This window comes from Peromyscus leucopus, chromosome 5 (assembly GCF_004664715.2).
Source record: "Peromyscus leucopus breed LL Stock chromosome 5, UCI_PerLeu_2.1, whole genome shotgun sequence".
NCBI classification, from domain to species: domain Eukaryota; kingdom Metazoa; phylum Chordata; class Mammalia; order Rodentia; family Cricetidae; genus Peromyscus; species Peromyscus leucopus.
The window spans coordinates 27,976,869-27,996,143 of NC_051067.1; the positions used below are offsets into that span (position 1 = coordinate 27,976,869).

At 40.6% G+C, this 19,275-nt stretch overlaps 1 protein-coding gene across 4 annotated transcripts in view; it reads right to left on the minus strand.

Annotated features, from left to right (window-relative positions):
• The window catches only part of Fars2 (phenylalanyl-tRNA synthetase 2, mitochondrial), a 456,276-nt gene that overhangs the window by 338,937 nt on the left and 98,064 nt on the right, over positions 1–19,275 (minus strand). For all 4 annotated transcript variants that reach the window (XM_028881642.1, XM_028881606.2, XM_028881625.2 and 1 more), the window contains one exon: positions 16,614–17,246. In XM_028881642.1, the coding sequence (XP_028737475.1) occupies positions 16,614–17,225 (612 nt within the window). In that variant the 5' untranslated portion in view covers positions 17,226–17,246. The remainder of the gene's footprint in view (positions 1–16,613; positions 17,247–19,275) is intronic.

Below are 19,275 nucleotides of genomic sequence, written 5' to 3' on the forward strand. Positions count from 1 at the left end.
CACCCAACATGACTTCATAGAGCTGCTTTCTTGGGATGAGCTGAGGCTGTCCTCCATGATCATCCAGTGTAGCACCATTGGGAGGTCCTGAAGCCCAGGCCTCCCTAGAGATTCTGCTTCCAGGTATTCACAAATGCAATGAGCTGTCCTCCCTGCCTTTATTAATTCTCACATAGACTTTATAGCACCTTTCTTCTCTTGTAGATTATCCCAGGGATACAGATGGGAGAATGTTGCTCTAGCCTATGCATAGAAAGCACAAGAAACTGAATACGTTGAAGAAAAGAAGGAAATTATAGACATCTGTACACAAGAACAAGAGATATTCAATGTGTGGACATGCTGAGATAAAAAGTAAGTATGGTAACTGAGGTGACAATTCAGTCGCCCACCCATGCCTAGAATCCCAGTATTAGGGAAGTGGAGACAAGAGGTTCTAGACCGGGGCTTTGCCAGCCAGAGTCTAGCCAAATCAGTAGGCATTAGGTTCAATGGGAAACCCTGTCTCAAAAATTAAGGTATATGGCATCACTGAGAAAGATATCTGATATCCACCTCTGTCTTCCACAAGCACACGCATGCATATTTACATAGACACATACATACACACACACACACACACACACACACACACACACACACACACAAAAGCATACCCCTCTGTATGTACATATGCAGAAATAATAAAAATGAAATAAAAAACAACAATCAACAATGGCAACAACAAAAACCCGACATCCCCATGTGAACTGGGTCTCATGACAACACAGTTTAAAGGAGAAAGGAACATCCATTCTGCTTGCTCCTACAGTAGAGGGGAATAAATATAGAGACCCACCCACAACTTAACAATGGGCAGGGGATAAAAGACCTTGGAACACTCACTCAGTCCTAAATAGGATGTCACATCAATTCTCTCCCCTCGGGAACTCAGAAACTGTGGCAGCATGCACAGGGCCTGCACAGGTCTGGGCCAGAAAGGGTAGTAGCACTGAGAGGGGAAGTGGACATATGCCCCCATCCTTAGCCCAGAAGCTACCTCTAATTGATAACCACTTTCAAAAAATTAATTTAAATTTTTTAAAATTAGTTTTCTCCAACAGCATCTCACTGGGTATACAAACCACACTTAAGAGAAGGCCTCATGCCTAGCAGGAGATAGCCAACTGAACTCAATGGCATTTTTGGAGGTTCTTTGTCTCCTAATTCTTTGTCGGGGCTTTTTTTTTTTTTTTTTTTTTTTTTTTTTTAAATCATACATGTCCTTTTTGTTATGGGTTATGGTTTCCAGTCTTGTGTTTTTATGGGATTTCTGTGTGTGTAAATGTGTATCTCTGCATCTATATGCATTTCTTTGGCTCTTTTTTTCAGTTTGTTTTGTCTCGGTCTTGTTTGTTTTATCTTATTACTATTCTTTTCTGATCCCTGTTTCTATTCTAATGAGAAGAAGCAGCAGTGTGGGTTTGGGTAGATGGGGAAGTGGCAAGGCTCTAGGAGAAGCTGGGGAGAGAAAGCCATATCAGAACATACTATATGAAAAAAGCCTATTTTCAATAAAACAAAGATGGGAGGGAGGGAGAGGGGCAGGGAGCAACCGGAAGGACAAGGTGAAGGAATCCTGAGATCACCTGCGCTCCTACAGGTTCTGCTGTTCAGAGAACCACAGTCAACATAAAGTCCAAAGCCTTGAGACACATTTGGAAAGCTGGGATCCCCACAATTCTTCTGAAAAAAACTAGCAGCAGATCTTCAACGATGTCCTGTGTTGGCTGCAGGTTCCAAACACGGATGGAGCATTTCAATAATAAATCACCACTAGTACAGATGATTCATTGTGGAAGAATCTGTTGTGGCTTGCTTGGAAAGTCCTATAGTATATATTAACATATGACAGAATCAATATCTAATGATCTGATTATAGAACGATATTTTTGGCACCAGAGTTCAACTAATCATTTGTACCACTACTGCCAAAGCAGGTGAATGCATATTCTACAGATTCCATCACAAGACCCCCATGAAGAGATGCAGCACATCCTAAAAGAGGAAAGAATCAAGGTGACTCACTCAATGGGCTTTAACTTTATTTATGAGTCAATACTTTAAAAAATTGAAAATATAGGATCATCAACCAGAGAATGCAAACTCATTTTCCCTTAAAATTCATCTTCTCATTCAAGAGTCCTTTTGGTGAGAAAGTTCTTTATATTTGCCTGGCATAATCTTTCTTACATCCTAAATAACACAAATAGCAAATTATGTAAATTCCAACACTTAAAAGGCCTCCAAGGATCAGTGTGTACTGGTTGTGCTTAACTCTCAGTCCAGTGGGATACAAGTGTCACCACTGCCATGCTGGCCTGAGGTTGACAGGGGAAGCCTCTCACCTACCAACTTCCCAAGCTAAATATGTGAAATGATGCCAGTCCATCCCTGCTAACAACATCCAGGTATATGTACCACACAAAGATATGTGGTCCCCAGCAAAGTGGGAAGTCTACTGTGCAAGAGTACTGTGAATATGCTGTGGATATTGCTCATATAAATAAAACACTGATGGCCAGTGACCAGGCAGGAAATAGGTTGCCAGGCAGGAAGTAGGTGGGACAAGGAGAGAGGAGAATTCTGGGAAGCGGAAGGCTGAGGGGAGAGACACTGCAGCCACCGCCAGGACAAGCCGCATGTAAAGATGCCGGTAAGCCACCAGTCACGTGGCAAGGTATAGATTTATAAAAATGGGTTAATTTAAGATATAAGAACAGTTAGCAAGAAGCCTGCCACGACCATACAGTTTATAAGTATTATAAGCGTATGAGTGATTATTTTATACGTGGATTGTGGGACTGTGGGGTTTGGTGGAACCTGGAGAGAAGCCCTCCAGCTACATGAATATATTTCTGCCACTTTCACACTTCACTTAGGCAAGTAGAAAAGACATTGTTACTGCATTTATATGGATTCAATAAAACCTAAGGAGGCCTCTTGGCCTTCTGTAGTAGCACAATGTAAATGGCAGCCATTTTCTTGATATCTTGGAGAAATAAAATTAAAAGATGCTAGACTGCTCCTTTTGATGCTATTCCTGGCCCTGGAGCACAGGTGCTCACCATTCAGTACATCTTCTGGTCTATCGTCATTCCATGTACTAAAAAACAGTACTGAGGAAACCTACACACTAATTATACCCAGAAACTTTAAGTTAGTATTCACAACAAATATGTTTGTTTCTCTCGGTGTGACTTTTCCATACCAACCCACTTACTGGACGAATAACAGCCTGTCTCCCAAATGTGTCTAAACATTATGGCAAGGGAGTACACCTGCTTTGCCAGTCACTGCTTTATTGCTTCTCCACCATCAAGCTGTCCTTCTTTGTTGGCTCTGAGTACCTGGTGGGCCCTGGAAACATTGTTCTTTCGCCAGCTGACCCAAAGTGAAGCAGTGTTGGTAGAGGCTGCTGGAGAGATCCATCCTAACTGAAGGAATTCTATGTCCCTGGTGCTACTTTGCTCTCAGCATTGCAGTGAGGGCAAGCAGGGGTGTTGGGCTCCAGCAGTGACTCCCTCAGAGACAGGCAGCTTTCTCCAGTCCCTCTCTGTCATTTACATAACAATATTTCTTGCAGGCAATGCTCCCAAGACAGCCTTTGCTAAAAGGGTTATTTTCATCAAATTCTTAATAGCACACCTTCTCAGATCAACTTACTGTGTGACTTCTTCCTCAAGGTTGGGCTCTTACTACACTTGTTCCTCTAGAAGGAAAAACAGCCCTAAGAATGTCTGACCAGAAAAGTAGACACATGAACCACCATGTATTTAAATGTGTTAGTCGCCATCTTTTGCAGAGTGCAAACTGACAGTCTGGAGTGAAGGAGACACCCAAGTTCTGTACCTACAAACAGTCTCTCTGTTCAGGATTCTGTCAACAAAGGGGACACAAAGAAGACAGTCTGGAACCCTCAAAGAATATATTAATCTGGTGGGGACACCATGGATAAAAAAGGGATATTTCAAGATGGTAAACTACACAATGCAACAGTGAGCACCAAGAGCTCATCTATAAATAAGGCAGCATGGGTCTCGGGCTATGGGGCTATAACATCTATCTTACTGCAATCAACAATGCATTATCGGCAGAAGCCTTATGTCATAGAAAAACTGGTCTAATCAAATGTGCCTCCAAATCCCTCTATGTCTTCCAATAATAGTTACTACCCAAATCACATGAGCTATGGATTCCTGGGATCAGTAATTTCACCATCAGAGAAAAAAGTAAGTAAACATCTGGGTAAAGGGGAAAAAAATGAAGACAAGCTGTTTCTAGTAAGTGTGTCTTTGACAAGAGCCCTGCCTAAAAGATTTTTTAAAAAGAGATTAGAGAAATGTGGTGACTGTAATCTATCAAGGCGAAATTAAAATGCCCTCAATAAAACTCCTCCACATGAGGCTATTAAGGAAACCCAATAACCACACAGTGGAAAATAAATAACCATCATTCACTAAAAGACAGAAAAGTGATTTGGGGCTGAAAGCAGAAATAAAGAGAGCACCTTTGTCTCACAGTAAGAGTGACAGTGGGGAAGCCCAAAGAGAGAAGCTCAAGAACAGGAGGATTCTAATGAACCATCTGGAACGAAGGCGACAGTATCACAGGAGGAGGAGAGAAACTAATAATGCCTGCCAGTGGCTTCCTACAAGGAATCTATAGTGGAGGCCAGACAGGTGTTTAAATGAAGGCTATGTACTCCACAGTGCTTCAAATAAAGGGTGCATTCCACTTGAAATCATGACAGTCAAGGGGTACAACTGAAGGAACAATGCCTTCTACTCGCTCCTACCTGCAGAAAATGGTCACTGACCATGATCCCTCTTTAAGAGGTGGTGAGTGGTATATGGACTTAACACAGACAGCTTGATGAAAGGCCATTTTAATAGATGTGTTCTGGTTAAAATTACATCAAAGATTTCTTAGTATACCTTCACATATCTCTCCTACAAACACACTTCTTTGTTTCTACATCAATATTCATGATTTACATGCTTACATTGAAATATTTATAACTTCTTCATAAACTGCCTTTATTAAGGCCTTAAGTTTTATACTTTACAAAAGAATAAAAATTTCAAAAACATTCTGAGGACTAAAGCAAGCACATCTTTATAAATAAATAAATAATCCTTTATTTGTCAAGTGCATGCATGGATTTAAATACTATTTCTATCATTGATGAAAGAAAGTTGCACAGCCCTCAAGAAACTCTGAAAGACAAACACAAGTAAATACAATTTTATGAAACTTGCTACACTGCTGTCATGGTTTCAGTTTTCCTGTAAAATCACTAATACCTTGTACTACCCAGGAAGATGAGAAACAAAACAGATGCACATATTATTACATACAGTTAATTTTAAATTGTGTACATAAGTGGTTTTTGAAACTAATTAAGACAGAGTGGCAAGTCTCTTCAAATGGGATAAAACTCGGAAGCAGTGACTGCATATGTGCATGTATGGACAAAACTCCAAATACATCTCCCTCGGAGCATGCAGGGGGATGCAGACAAGCTCAGGAAATGCAGCCTGTGCAGCCTTGACTGAAGCACAAACTGCAAGATGCCCATCTCCTCCACAACTCCACAGATCACCAGCACAGAACACCAGTGCAGGCAGCTGGTGAAACTGGACAGAGCATCATCTTCAAGCACAATGGGAAGCAGAACAGCTTGGAGCACTGCTCCTGTTATGCATTTTTCATTAATATTTTTAATCAAACTACATTGACACAGGATTCCTACAATGGACTCTCAGATGGGTCTGTCAAATACATGCAATCTGACAATCTTTACAAAATAGTTTTAAAGCTACACAACAGTGGTCTCCACATACTCCTTGTCTCAAAATCTTCCCACAATTCTAGGAGTCATCATACTCTCTCCAAAGTGCAATGACTGTAAGGCTTATCTACACATTCACCCCTTCCTCCTGATGAGTCATCACCATCCTGATTCTTTGTTTGAGCATGTCCATGAATTTTTTTCATACCTACATCACATAATTATTTAATAAATAAAATGGATAGCAGTCTAGTGCATCTCCAGTTGTTGGAATCCTTTAATACAACATCAGCATTAAAGCCTCATCACCATGGACATAGGTAGCCAGAACATTTTACAAATAAGGCCCATTTTATTTACGATTTCTCTCCTGTGGAACAATCCTCATGTACACTGTAAAGATGTTTCACTGGAATTGGTTTAATAAAACACTGATTGGCAAGTAGCCAGGTGACCAAACTAAGATTCTGGGAAGAAGAAGGAATGAGTCAGGAAGTCACCAACCAGACACAGAGGAAGCAATATAAGAATCCCATACAGAGAAAAGGTACCAAGCCAGGTGTCTAAACACAGATAAGAATTGTGGATTAAAGCCTGAGCTACCAGCTGAGCACTTATAATATTATGCCTCTGGGTGGTTATTCGGGAACTAGCAGTCAGGAGAGAACCAGACAATTACATTTCTCTTCTTGATGGACATTTGAGTCTTTAACCTTCAAAGAAAAAAGGTCAAATTGCAGAACATAAAATTGTTATTTTCATAGGAAATGACCAAACTATTCTGTGGAGTAATGGGAGCTACACGTTCTTCCAAAAGGCTGAGAATCTTATGATTTCACTCAACACTGGCAATCAGCAGCATTACTAAATGTACTGATCTGCTTTTCTATTTACATATTTCCTAGTCAAGCTGGTCCTTGCTCACTGGCCAATCATGGATGATGTTCTTCTATGAGGAGTTCATTATGATATCCTCCCTTTATTTTTTAAAGCATAGCAAAACGTGCATATGAAAGATCAAAATGTATCATTTTAAAGAAGAAAAGCCCTTCTGTGTGCTTGCCATTCATACCTCTTTTAGACAATTTGGAAAGCCGTCACACCCATATCTGATCACACTGGGTCATTTCTCAGATGGAAAATAATTAATTTTTTTAGTTTACCATTCTCTTGTTTTGCTTTACAACTTCTCAACATATACCTGAGCCCCTATATAATATATTAGGTAATTATGCTCACTTTATCAACTTTACACAAATGTAGCCATATTATCAAAGCTTCTGTAGCTTTCTTTTATTTATTACTCAATACTGCTTCTCCTACTCATTACACTAAGAGGGTTATGACAACAATTTCTACAGGTTCATGATCTTGTAGAGTCAAAAAAATACTTCCCAATTTAGTTCACTAAATTGGCATTGTTCCAGTTTTCATCTACTTCTAATAGATTTATAAAAAGTTAGTGTCCAAATGAAACACACCCAAAAACATCTCCAAGTGTGAACATGAGACTAGGAGTTCGTGTGCAGGTTTTACACTTGTACACTAACAGATCATTGGTCCACGGTTACTGACACTCAATGTTGGGCATTTTCATAAAGGGAACATTTGCCATTGTCAATATTTTAATAAATACACACACACACATACACACACACACACACACACACACACACACACACACGCACACACACACATAAACAGCAAGGATTTCAACCAGGCAGGGTTTCTCTTTGTCTCTTCAATGTAGTCTATCCATAAATGGCCATGGACGGAGGTTTCTATGGCAAAGGTTAAGGTAATCAACTTAAACACTTTTTCCTTCCTGGAGTTTTTTTCCCTTAAAGAATCTTATATTTCAAATACAAAATTCTACTGTGATAAGCAAAATAACCTCCTATATATTCTTCTAAAATTTTTAAAGACTTTCATTTCACAAATGGATTAAGTTACCCAGGAATGAATTTTGTATCCAGTGATAGACCAAGATCAATTTTCCCATGGATAACTGTCACAGAACAATTAAAAAATAGAATTTATTATCTTCCCATTTTTGTAACTTCATTCCTATTTTGTAAGTTCATAAGTATGATTATTTCAAAACTCTCCATTTATAATAAATTGATTTATTTTACAGCCTAGCCACAGTTTCCCCTCCCTCCTTTCCTCCAAGTCCCTCCACCACAAGGCCCTCTCTATCCCCCTCAATCTACTCCCCCTGTTTCTATTTAGGAAAGGGCAAGTCACCCATGAGTATCAACAAAACATGGCACATCAAGTTGCAGTAAGAAAAAGTCTCTATTTTATCAACTTTTTGCCACTCCTTAACTATCTTTACAACCACAAATTATATGTCTTAATATCTAGTAAAGCAAACCCTTTATACTTAACACTGTGTATTGAATTTTATGACCAGTCCTCTTTTAAACACCCAGGAGACATTGTCAGATTCACATAAGACAGAAGAATTGCCATCTTCATGGCATTGTTTTCTTACTTGTAAAAATACTTATATATGGCATATCTCTCTTTTCTTTTATTATATATTTAATAGCATTTAATCCATAACTACCCTGAGTATCTTATGCCGTATTAATATACAGGACTTCAAAGTTTTAACTGGTACTGTGAATAGAATCTTTATGCTATTACATTTTCCATATGTTATTGCTTATGATAAGAAATATTAATGCTTCTACATTTTCCTTGTACCCTGGCTGAATTGTCCTTGTAGTCTGAATAAGTCTGGAAATTCTATTAAATGTTTGATATATACTTATACCATATTGCTGTGGGATAGTCTGTATGTAAAATTGCTCTGATTAGTCAATAAATAAAACACTGATTGGCTAGTGGCCAGGCAGGAAGTATAGGTGGGACTAACAGAGAGGAGAACTGAGAGAACAGGAAGGCAGAGGGAGAGACTGCCAGCCACTACCATGACAAGCAGCATGTGAAGATGCCACTAAGCCACGAGCAACGTGGCAAGGTATAGATTTATGGAAATGGATTAATTTAAGCTATAAAAACAGTTAGCAAGAAGCCTGCCACGGCCATACAGTTTGTAAGCAATATAAGTCTCAGTGTTTACTTGGTTGGGTCTGAGCGGCTGTGGGACTGGCGGGTGACAGAGATTTGTCCTGACTGTGGGCAAGGCAGGAAAACTCTACCTACACCATATAAAAGAAAACAGCTTTAGCTCCTATTATCCAGTATTTCTACCTTCTTTCCTCAAAGATTTCTTTTATTTTTTATTTTTTTACATGTGTGGGTAGATCTGTGTATAGGAATGTGCATTTGAGGACAAAGTGCACGATGAGGCCAGAGGCACTGGATCCCCCTGGAGCTGGAGTTACAGGTGATTGTAAGGCATGGGTGACGGGAATTGAACGCAGATCCTCTAAAAAATCAGTATGCGCTCTTAACCACTGAACCATGTCTCAAGCCTTCAGATTCTCTAACTTTCTGTTTTGGGGAGACATCTTAATTCAGTATGAGCAGAATTGGGGAAGCAGATGACTCTGAATAAAAGTTGATTTTTCTAGAAACATGTGTAATGATTCATCATTAGTTATGATGGCTGCTGCAAATGCCTGACAGATATCATTTGCAAAGTTCAGGAAGTTTTTTTATATTCTTAGTTTGCTAAAGTTTTTACCATGCATCATTAATGTCATTAAATATATTTTTAATACTATGATATAATTAAATTTCAAATTATTTTCCACATCTATTGAGATAATCACATGCTTTTTCCCCTCTTTGTATGAGTTAATACAGTAGATTTCAATATATGTAAACAACAATAGAATGGGATGATATTGAATTGAATTTGTAGATATTTAATTCAATAAATGTTTGTCTGTTCACTGAAACAGAATGAATGGTAACCATAAAAATAAAATTTCTAAAGTTTCCTTTTAATTTAGCATGACTATAAACAGGTATAACCTCATAAGATAAATTTGATAAATGTCTTGTTGTCTCGTTTATAAAACAAACTACATAATTCTTTCACAAGTTCGGTAAAGACTCACATGAAAAAAGGAGAAGCTATCAACTGCAGATTTAATGTTTCTATTGTGTACCATTTATACTCTTTTTGTTAATGTTTCCTGTCTTTCAGAAAGAATTGGTGATTACCTTCCCATAAAAGAATGGGACACCTTAGAGTACACGCTGAGCCAATGTCATTTTGACTACTGGACTCAATATTCTTTGTTTCGATTTAAAGGAGATGAATCTAAAGCACATGTAAATACACACCCACAAAAGATGATTCTGCATGCACACAATACTCAAGTAAATTATAATTTACAACCAGTCCTCTTACATCCACCATAATATGCTAAAGCCACTTCCAATATTATTTTGAAGAAAATACCAAGTCCTGTATTTTCCATATCGGTGGTTCAATATGCATGTCTAAAATAAAGACTTTATAAAGAGTTTATATTCTCATCACATTTTAAAAGAAAGAAAGAAAAGAGCTTACTTGCAGGTGTTTCATTAGTATTCAAATCTTCAAACACATTCAACATTGTTTCCCCTTTTCCCTACAAAATGTCTTCCCTTGGTAGGATCTACCCATTAGGATCAGATGGACCAATCCTTCCCTCATCCCTAAGTTCCATTTCCTAATATTTTGTGTTCTGGTCATTTGCTTGAGCTGAGTCATTCATTCTTTGAGCGGCACTTCCCAAACTAAAACAAATGGAGAGTCTTAGATTTCCAATGGGTTATGAACAGAGCCATGGGCCGACTGCACACAACGACACACACAGAACTCACAGGAAGCATTTAAGAACACAGGAACCCCTCTACACTCTGTCCAAGAAAAGAAGTTGTGGGGGACCTGCCCCACCTTTTCCCCCAGGATACTCTTGAGCAGGGAGAAGTGAGAAATAGTTGGAAAGATACCTAGACGATGAGAAGGACAGAAACACAGGATAGCCTTGGGTAGTAGGCCTGGGTCAAAATCCACCAGCCCAGAACTTTATTCAAATGGGGTTTTTATAACAATGCCGGGGGTGAGACAAAAGACCTCCCCCTGCTAGATACAACCAAGTGTAGACCCTTCCAAACACCTGGTACCCAGGCCCATGGCCCAATCATCCTCTTATGCAGTCCTGCTGGGTAGCACCACTAGGAAACCTCGATGGGCTCCAACAAGAAGTTCACTGACAACATGGTAGAAAATGATGAGTTCGACTCCTGAACACCTCCCATTGCCTAAACATTTTGAAGCACTTGCTTTTGGTTCCCTTCATCTTCATTCTGCAGGTTACACCCTGAGCAGACTTGCTGCTACTCCCCATGGTCAGCTTTGGCCCTGCTTCTCTGGGCCATACCCTCATATGTGCCTCTCTTTTTTATAGTTCCTATAATATGATAGCTGGACCTGGAGCTTGTTGGTGTTCACATCCAACTGCCATGGCAAGTCTTTAGAGTCAGTGCCATGCTCCCCACCCACCCCCATCAGAAGACACACCTCTAACAGACCATCTCCTTTGTGTATATAGGGAGGTGCACATGTGCACGCCAGTGTACATGCACTTTGAGGTCAGAGAATAACCCAGAATATCATTTCTCAGGTACCGTTCACCTTGTTTGTTGAGACCATCTCCCATTGTCCTATGGCTCACCAATTAAGCTAGGGTAGCTAACCAATGAGCCCTGGGATCTTGCCTACTCTGCCTCACAAGCACTGAGGTTTCAAGTGCATGTTTCCACTTACAGCTTTTGTAAAAAGCTAGTGTAATTGGTGCTGGGGACTGAACTCAGGACCTCATGCAGGCATGACAAGCACTTTACAACCAGAGCTCCCTCCTGAGCCCCTGACTGGTACTTATCTTAGGATAGTGGTAATCACTGACATACAATCTTATAAGTATGTCATGTCAAAGTGCCACTAGCAAATTTGGTAATCCAAATACTGCTCTCTGGGCAGTTCTGTAGGAAGGTCTCCTTTTTCCAGGCACTACTTTACTCCTCTATAAACTCATTCTCTAACACAGTTCAGAACTTCCAGCTGGTAGAAGTGACTTCCTACACAGGGATGCTCTCAGGAGAACCCTGTCATCTAGTTATGTCTGGATTTTGCATAGGTTTTAGTTTTGTTGCTCCAGTGGCTCAGTTTTTCTGCAAAGACTTAGGGATGTCCAGAACTGTACACCCATCTACTTTCTTTGTTGTTGTTGTTGTTTAGAATAATTTGACATACTTACAGCATTTTAAAACAAATATTGAATTCATTAATTATATAGAACATGTAAACAGAGACAACACACAGAATTCTTAAAGATATATCAAGCTTGTGAATAACATTTTCTGACTTCTATACCTTTATTCGTTTTGTCTAGATAATCCACAGGTCTCTGACTAAAATCATTTAACGTCTTTGACCATGTTCATGATTTGTCAAACTCGACCTTTAAGTCATCAGTGTTGCTTCATATATCAAGGTTATAACAGAGGCAGATGAAAGTTCATAATTCAGAAAGCTTCTTAGATTACCTATCTCAGGCTTCATCCACATTTATCTTTTCTTCTATAAATTCTTCTGATGTTAATACTGCTGCATCTGACACCTTTGTGGAAATATTTGCCAGACAAACCTGCCTGTCCTTCACCCCATTATCTAGGGTGCTTTGGTTTCCGGTTCTCTGAACATCCAAGCTGATCACACATTTCTGCACCTGCTAGGCTTAACCAACGTTAGTGTGGGAATATTCATGCATGAGAATTGATACTAAACTGATGCTTTGGGCTCTCTATCTTCTAATCCTGACTTCTGTTGAACTTAGATCTTTTTCTACATTACTCCTTTTTCTGAATTTTTCTTTTCTCCCTCCATTGTTGCTGAAGGTATAGATTAAATCCCAATCTTTACTTCAAGAAAGTGTGGGTACTCAATGTTTCTTTCTATCCTTTCTCTTGTTCAGAGCTTTAGCAGACTTACCTGTTAATTACTCCCCAGAAATTGTTATAGATGTTACTTTCATTTATCTTTCTTCAAAGAACAAAGGGGCTGTTTTTCAATAATTATTAAATTAACATGCTATCATTGCTCATTCATTTCTGAGCAATTATCAATAGTTCACATTCTACTTTTTCTTCTTGAGACAGGGCCTCACTATGTAGCTCAGACTAGCCTCAAACTTGAAATCCTTCTGCCTCAGCCTCTCAAGTGCTGGGATTCCTAGCCCATACACCACACCCAGCACCATTGTTTCTTTTACTCTATAAATCTAATAACTTGTCTTGTGCATATAATAATGAATAGTTTATTAAATATTAGGAAAATAAAACAATATTTTGTTTTTTAAGTACATATGTACATGTTTTAAAATTTTAAAGTATTATTCATAGAAAAATAAAAACAAGAAAAAACACTTTCCTGAGGTTAAGAGTAGAGAAGATTGAGAATCAAAACTTCAATGGATGACAGGAATTCAGAAGTGACCGCTCTCCAGTGTTCTACTGCTGTAACAACCTTGCACTGTCGTAAACAGTGTCACTGACAAGCAGTACCACAGAGAACAGCAGAGCACAGCAGGTGAAGACTGTACTCAGGAGACTGTCTTCCCATTGAGCTCTGCCGCTGACTAGCTGTGCAAGACCGACTAGGTCACTAGACCTTTCCAGACCTTGGACTCTCTGTGCTGAAGTGAGGTGACCTACCTCACAGGTTTTTAGTAAGGAGAATAAATGAAACACTGAAAATTGAAGCACCTTGCAACCTGAAAGGAATCCAGTTACATATATAGGTGCATAATTCATTAATAAGCCAGAAAGCAGTCACAATATCAGACTAGAGTAGCTACACATGGTACCTGGAAAATTGGACTGGATTACAACAAATACAGACAAAGAAGAGTTGATACCATGTATGCATTTCATTTCCTTTTGTAACCTCAATTTCCCCCCATTAAAATGCCACTGTCAGTCTTTCAGCCTTAACTGTCTCTACCAGAACATGCAAGCTTACACATTAGTGTGTTCTTTATTGTGTTAACAAGGTAAGCCAGACTGAACACTTGTCCAATGGCATGCCATGGACATCATCACATCACTATTATCACTGCATCTCTTGCAGGTGAATGTTAGTGGCATTTTATGACTTTGTCATATTCCAGACTTTGACTATTCTCTTTTCGTTTCCTTTCAGTTCCCTAATGTTTCCATATCCTTTCTAGTGTTATTATTTCTACCTTGCAAAATAGCCATATCCCAAGTATTAGGAATGTCCATCTAAGCTCCCCAGATCCAGCTCTGAAGCCTGTTTTGAGAAAGGCTAACCTATGTCCCAGATGTAAAGAATAACATTACTCTGAAGCAGATAGAAAGAAAAGGAGAAAGTAGTATTTTTCAGTTATTTCCCACCAACTTATTTACTAAAATAATAAAATAAAAACTCTTAGTCTAAGGACCCTATTGTAAGCAAGTGTTGCAACCCTGGGGAAAAGGTATCCTGAGTGCTCCAGGAGTCAGGCACTACCTTGAGCTCCCAGGACAGCTCTGGCAGCTGGAGCTGCAATGGAACAGCTCAGCCCTGGAGGGAAAGGTATCCTGACTGTCAGGATATACCTGGAGTTGGGGTGCGGTGGAGGATGGTCTGTCTCCCCGCAGGATATAGCAATCCGGCTCCTCTCTTGGAAAACCGCTACAGCTGGGCTTTGCTCAGCCCCCACTTAAGGGGGCTTCCCATCAGAGCTCCACTTCTACAGCCTGAAATGTTGCTTCTTTTGCTTCCCTCGGCTAAAGGGTAACCCCCAGCAGAGATGTAGCAATCTCCTGCGACTCAGGCCAAAGTTGTTACTTTTTCTGCTCCACCTTGCTCAGTCCCCTAAGGGACGTCTCTGCTAAGTTTTTTCTGCTCAGTCCCCAAGGGACGTCTTAGCAAGGTTCTTCTCGGCGGCTGCTGCGAATGAAGATCTTCACACCCAAGACTCTTTTGAGAAAGACATTTATTGGGAAGGAATCCAGGAGAGTGGCTGCCTCTACCAGGGTGGAAAAGAACAGCCCACAACTGAATAGGCAGGGTGGTTTATAAAGGGTTTCTTAGGGGCGGAGCTCCTCCAGGGAGAAGATTTTCTGCTCAGGGATTGGTTAGTTTTGTAGGGGCAGAGATAGCTTTGATTTCGGAGCCAAACTGTGTTTCTTTCTTTCACTGGCCTTTCTTAGCTTTTCGGCTCTAATTCTGAAGCCAGGGCATATTTATTTCACTGGCTCTGATTCTAGCGACAAAGAGTTTTTCTTCGGCACTGGTTTCAAAGTCAGGGCATGTTTCTTTGGTTCTGGGTTTAGAGATGAAGTGTTTCTTACTGTGGCTTGGGTCCCAGACCCAGGCTGTTTCTTTCAGTGGTTCTGGGCTCCAGAGTCAGGGTGCTCAGAGATTGGTTGGTTTCACTCGTCAGTTGACCGAGGGCAGAAATGGCTCTGATTTCAGAGCCAAACTGTGTTTCTTTCACTGGTTCTGGGCTCCAGGGGCAGGGTGGGTTTCTTTTCTTTTCTTTTCCTTTTTTTTTTTTTTGAGACAGAATTTCTCTGTTTAGCTCACTCTATAGACCAGGCTGGCCTCAAGCTCACAGAGATCTGCCTGTCTCTGCTTCCCTAGTATACCACCGCTGCCCCGCCAGGAGGAATTTCTGTAGCTAGCTCCTTTCCTTACACCTATGTTATTTGTTTTCACATTAAGAGCCCATCAAGCTGGGTTTGCAGGAAGGAGTTTTGTGACCATACCAATTCTCCTTCCCAGTGGAAAAATGTTTGGAAGGAGTTGCTACAGACATATATTAAATAATTGAACTTCCTAACTTTCCCTGTTTCTTACAAGAAAAGATGGAAACAGTCTCTAACATATCTGAAAGAAAAGTAATGCTGCAATTTAATTATTTTTTTCTTTAATTTGTTTATTCTAAGACAGGGTCTCACTATGCAGCCCAGAGTGGCCTTGAACCTACAGCCCAGCTCCTGACTCTGCCTCACAAGAAATGAATTACTGCAGGCTTGAGCTACCGTGCTTATTACAGTTTTTTTTTTTTTGGAAGTAGGCTCAAGCTTTCATACTACAGAGAAAATAAATATGTACCCAGCACATTAGGATAGCATCAAACAGATATCTGAATTTGTAATCTTTTGAGGATGGCCTGAATATCAGACTTCTAATCAAAAGGACTCTATGCATCCAAACAAACACGTCAACACTAAGAATTAAGACATGCCCCACCATCAATGTCAAGCAGGAGGGGAAGGAGCTGAGGAACAAAAGCACAGTTGATGGTCCAACCCAGAGCACCTGCAGTCTCCCTCAGCATAGGGGGGGCATCGCTCTCCAGCAGCAGGAGACCAGCACTTAGTTCCACTGACACAAATGGACAACCCGAGCACAGCTGTAGAGTTCTGCCTTCACTCAGCTTTAGAGTTGTACCTTCACTCAGCTTGGATTAGGCTGAATTTGAACCACTAACCAACCACTACCCATAGTAAACCAGTGTAAAGAAGGTCAGTACTGAGAAAAGGGATGAGAAGAGACAAGTAAAAAAGGAAATTTGTTTTGAAGTTTACAGTTTGCAGTGATGTGAGACAACAACTGTTTGTCTAAATCAGGCACACTGTAGCTTGGGAGGCCAGTGTGCACAAAAGACATCATGAAAAACGGATGGGTCAGTAAAGGGAATGAAGATCAAGGACAGCCTTTTCAAGGTTCGATGATCACCCATCTTCAGAGACATCAATACAAATGTTCTTCAACAACAAGACACATCTAAAGACTCACCTCATGCTTGGAAAAGAGCCGGACACCCTCCAGCTGGTGGAAAACTGGGTAGTGCTGGGAATCAATCTGGTCCCGCCGGTACACATCTCCTACCACGAGGAAGGCATTGAGTCCCGCATGCAGCAGGTCCCACTGGTGTGCCGACGTGTGTGCTCTCAGCATGTGCACCCGATTCAGGTAGTAGTTGTCCCCCTTCTTCCTGCTGGGGTGGTCCGCTGGGATTAGCAGGCTATCAAAGTTCTGCCAGGTGGTGACTACTGGAGGAAGCTGGTCGTAGACGGAGAAGAGAGGGGTCCTGGGCCGGCCCATGTACTGCTGGTAGAAGTGCTCCTTCACCCTCTCCTTGATCAGCCACAGAGGGTGGTACTTCTGGTTGTGCAGGTTCCTGCCCACCTTGGAAAGGACCTTCTGGGTGAGGTTGGTGTGGTCATCCTGAGGGTAGGATTTTCCCAGCACCTCTACCACACTGCCCGGAGCAGCTTGGGCAACGAACTGGGAAGCAGCTGGCCTTGAGCCCCAGGTCCGATGCTGAGGGCATCTGAAGACATGACTGACCTTCCTTAGTAGGTAAATGTGTTGGTGGGCAGCTCTTATGAAGGCTGAACAGACCATTATAGAAGCTTCTCGCAAATTCTGGAAAAAACACACAGGAAAAGCACAAGTTTCATTCTGTAGACAATAGGAATATGTCCTTATGTTCTCTCAACAGGTTCACTACTTTCCTAATGACATACCTGTGTCCTTGCCATCACATTCACACCACAGAAAGACAATTCAGAAAATCTATTGACAAGCTTCTGTAATTTGAAAGTTCTTCCCAGAATTCATGTTGAAATTTCACTGACATCTAATAGTATTAAAAAGTGCAACGCATGAGGGCTCTGCCTCCAGAACACAAGAGTGGGATATTAGGACAGGGGTGGGCTTCTCATACAGAGATAAGCTCAAACCCTGTCCTCTCTCTTGTTCCATGAGATAATCTAAGTAAAAAGGTCTGGCTTCACGCCAGTGCCTAGATCTTTAGCCCCAAACTCCAGAGCTGTGAGAAACAAGTTCCCTTTTATTATAAATTACTCAATCTGTGGTATTCTGTTATATCAAGAAAACAAATGACTCTAGCATGGTGGTACCCAGGCACCTGCAGTCAGGAGACAAAGGCAGGTGGATTTCTGTAAAATTGAAGTCATCCTGGTCTAGCATAGCAAGTTCCAGGAAGGTCAAGGCTATATAGTAAGATCCTGTCTCAAAATTTCAACTAATAAATTAAATAAAACAAACAAAACACACTAAGACAAGGCTGTTGTATGATATTTTGTTTGTGTTCTAACAAATAAAGCTTGCCTGGAGATCGGGGGCAGACCTAGTGACTAATTAACCATAGAGGCCAGGCAGTGGTGGCTTACTCCTTTAATTCCAGCACGTGGGAGAAGGAAACAAGATCAGGAGTCCAAGGCCACCCTGGGCTGTCATGAGATTGAACCAGTCTCAAATAGAGACAGAGCCAGGTGATGGTGGCTCACACCTTTGATTCCAGCACTTGGGATCTCATGCCTTTGATCCCAGCACTTGGGAGGCTCACACCTTTAATCCCAGCACTAGGGAAATGAAAACAGGAATATAAGGAGGTGGGGACAGGATCTCAGCCCCCATTAGGACTGAGGGTTTGTAGAGGTAAGAAGTGACTGTGGCTGCTCCTTTGCTCCTCTGATCTTTCAGCTTTCACCCTAATTAATATCTGACTCTAGGTTTTTATTGATAAGACTAATTAGAATTGTGTTTCACAAAGCCTTAGTGTTTACTGCATTAAATCAGAAGAACACTGGAGGTGCTTATAGGACACTAATCTCTAGGTGTCCTTCTCTGTCATTTAAATTATTTAAACTGTAGAAAAAAAGCCTTCATCATGTGGCCTTGTTCAAATTTCTCATGGAGAAAACATTCTATGTGACAACTATCTTTACTTTTACTAAACTGTAACACCAAAGGAATCTTTAGAAGGATCACCTAAAAGTTATTAGAGTCTACAGAGCTGGATTCATTCATTAAAGAAAGTATAGGCTCACATTAAGGCTTCTGATGGGCAATATGAGAAAATAGTAAACACCCACACTTTATCTTTCTGCTATCTACCCTCATAACTACGAAGTCCTGTTTCCCTTTTACAGAGAGTACCTTCTGCCTTCTGGAATAATTCCCAGAATTGTTAAAAAAAAGCCATCAATTACACCTTTGAAAAGCCATTTTGAATAGGATCTTGGGAGATGGCTCAGTTGATAAAGTACCAGTCATGCATGTATAGAGCCCAAGTTTGGACGCCAGTGCCCATGTGAAAAAGGTAGGCACATCAGCAAGCATCTGTAGAGCCAACATTGGGTCAGGCGCTCATGAGCAAGTCAGCCTAGCTGAACTGTTGAGTTCCAAGTTCACTGCCAGACCCTGTCTTGAAAAATAAGGTGGAAAGTATGAGAGGCCCTGTCTCAAAAACAATGTGAAAATGTCTGAGGAAGACATATAATGTTGACCTCTGGCTACCATATGTACCCAAATGCATACATGCACACAACCACATGAACACACACACACCAACATATGCAGATACATACAGATCTTCTAAATAAAGTTACTACTTTAGATGGTTGAGTGTTTCATTCAGTAATATAAA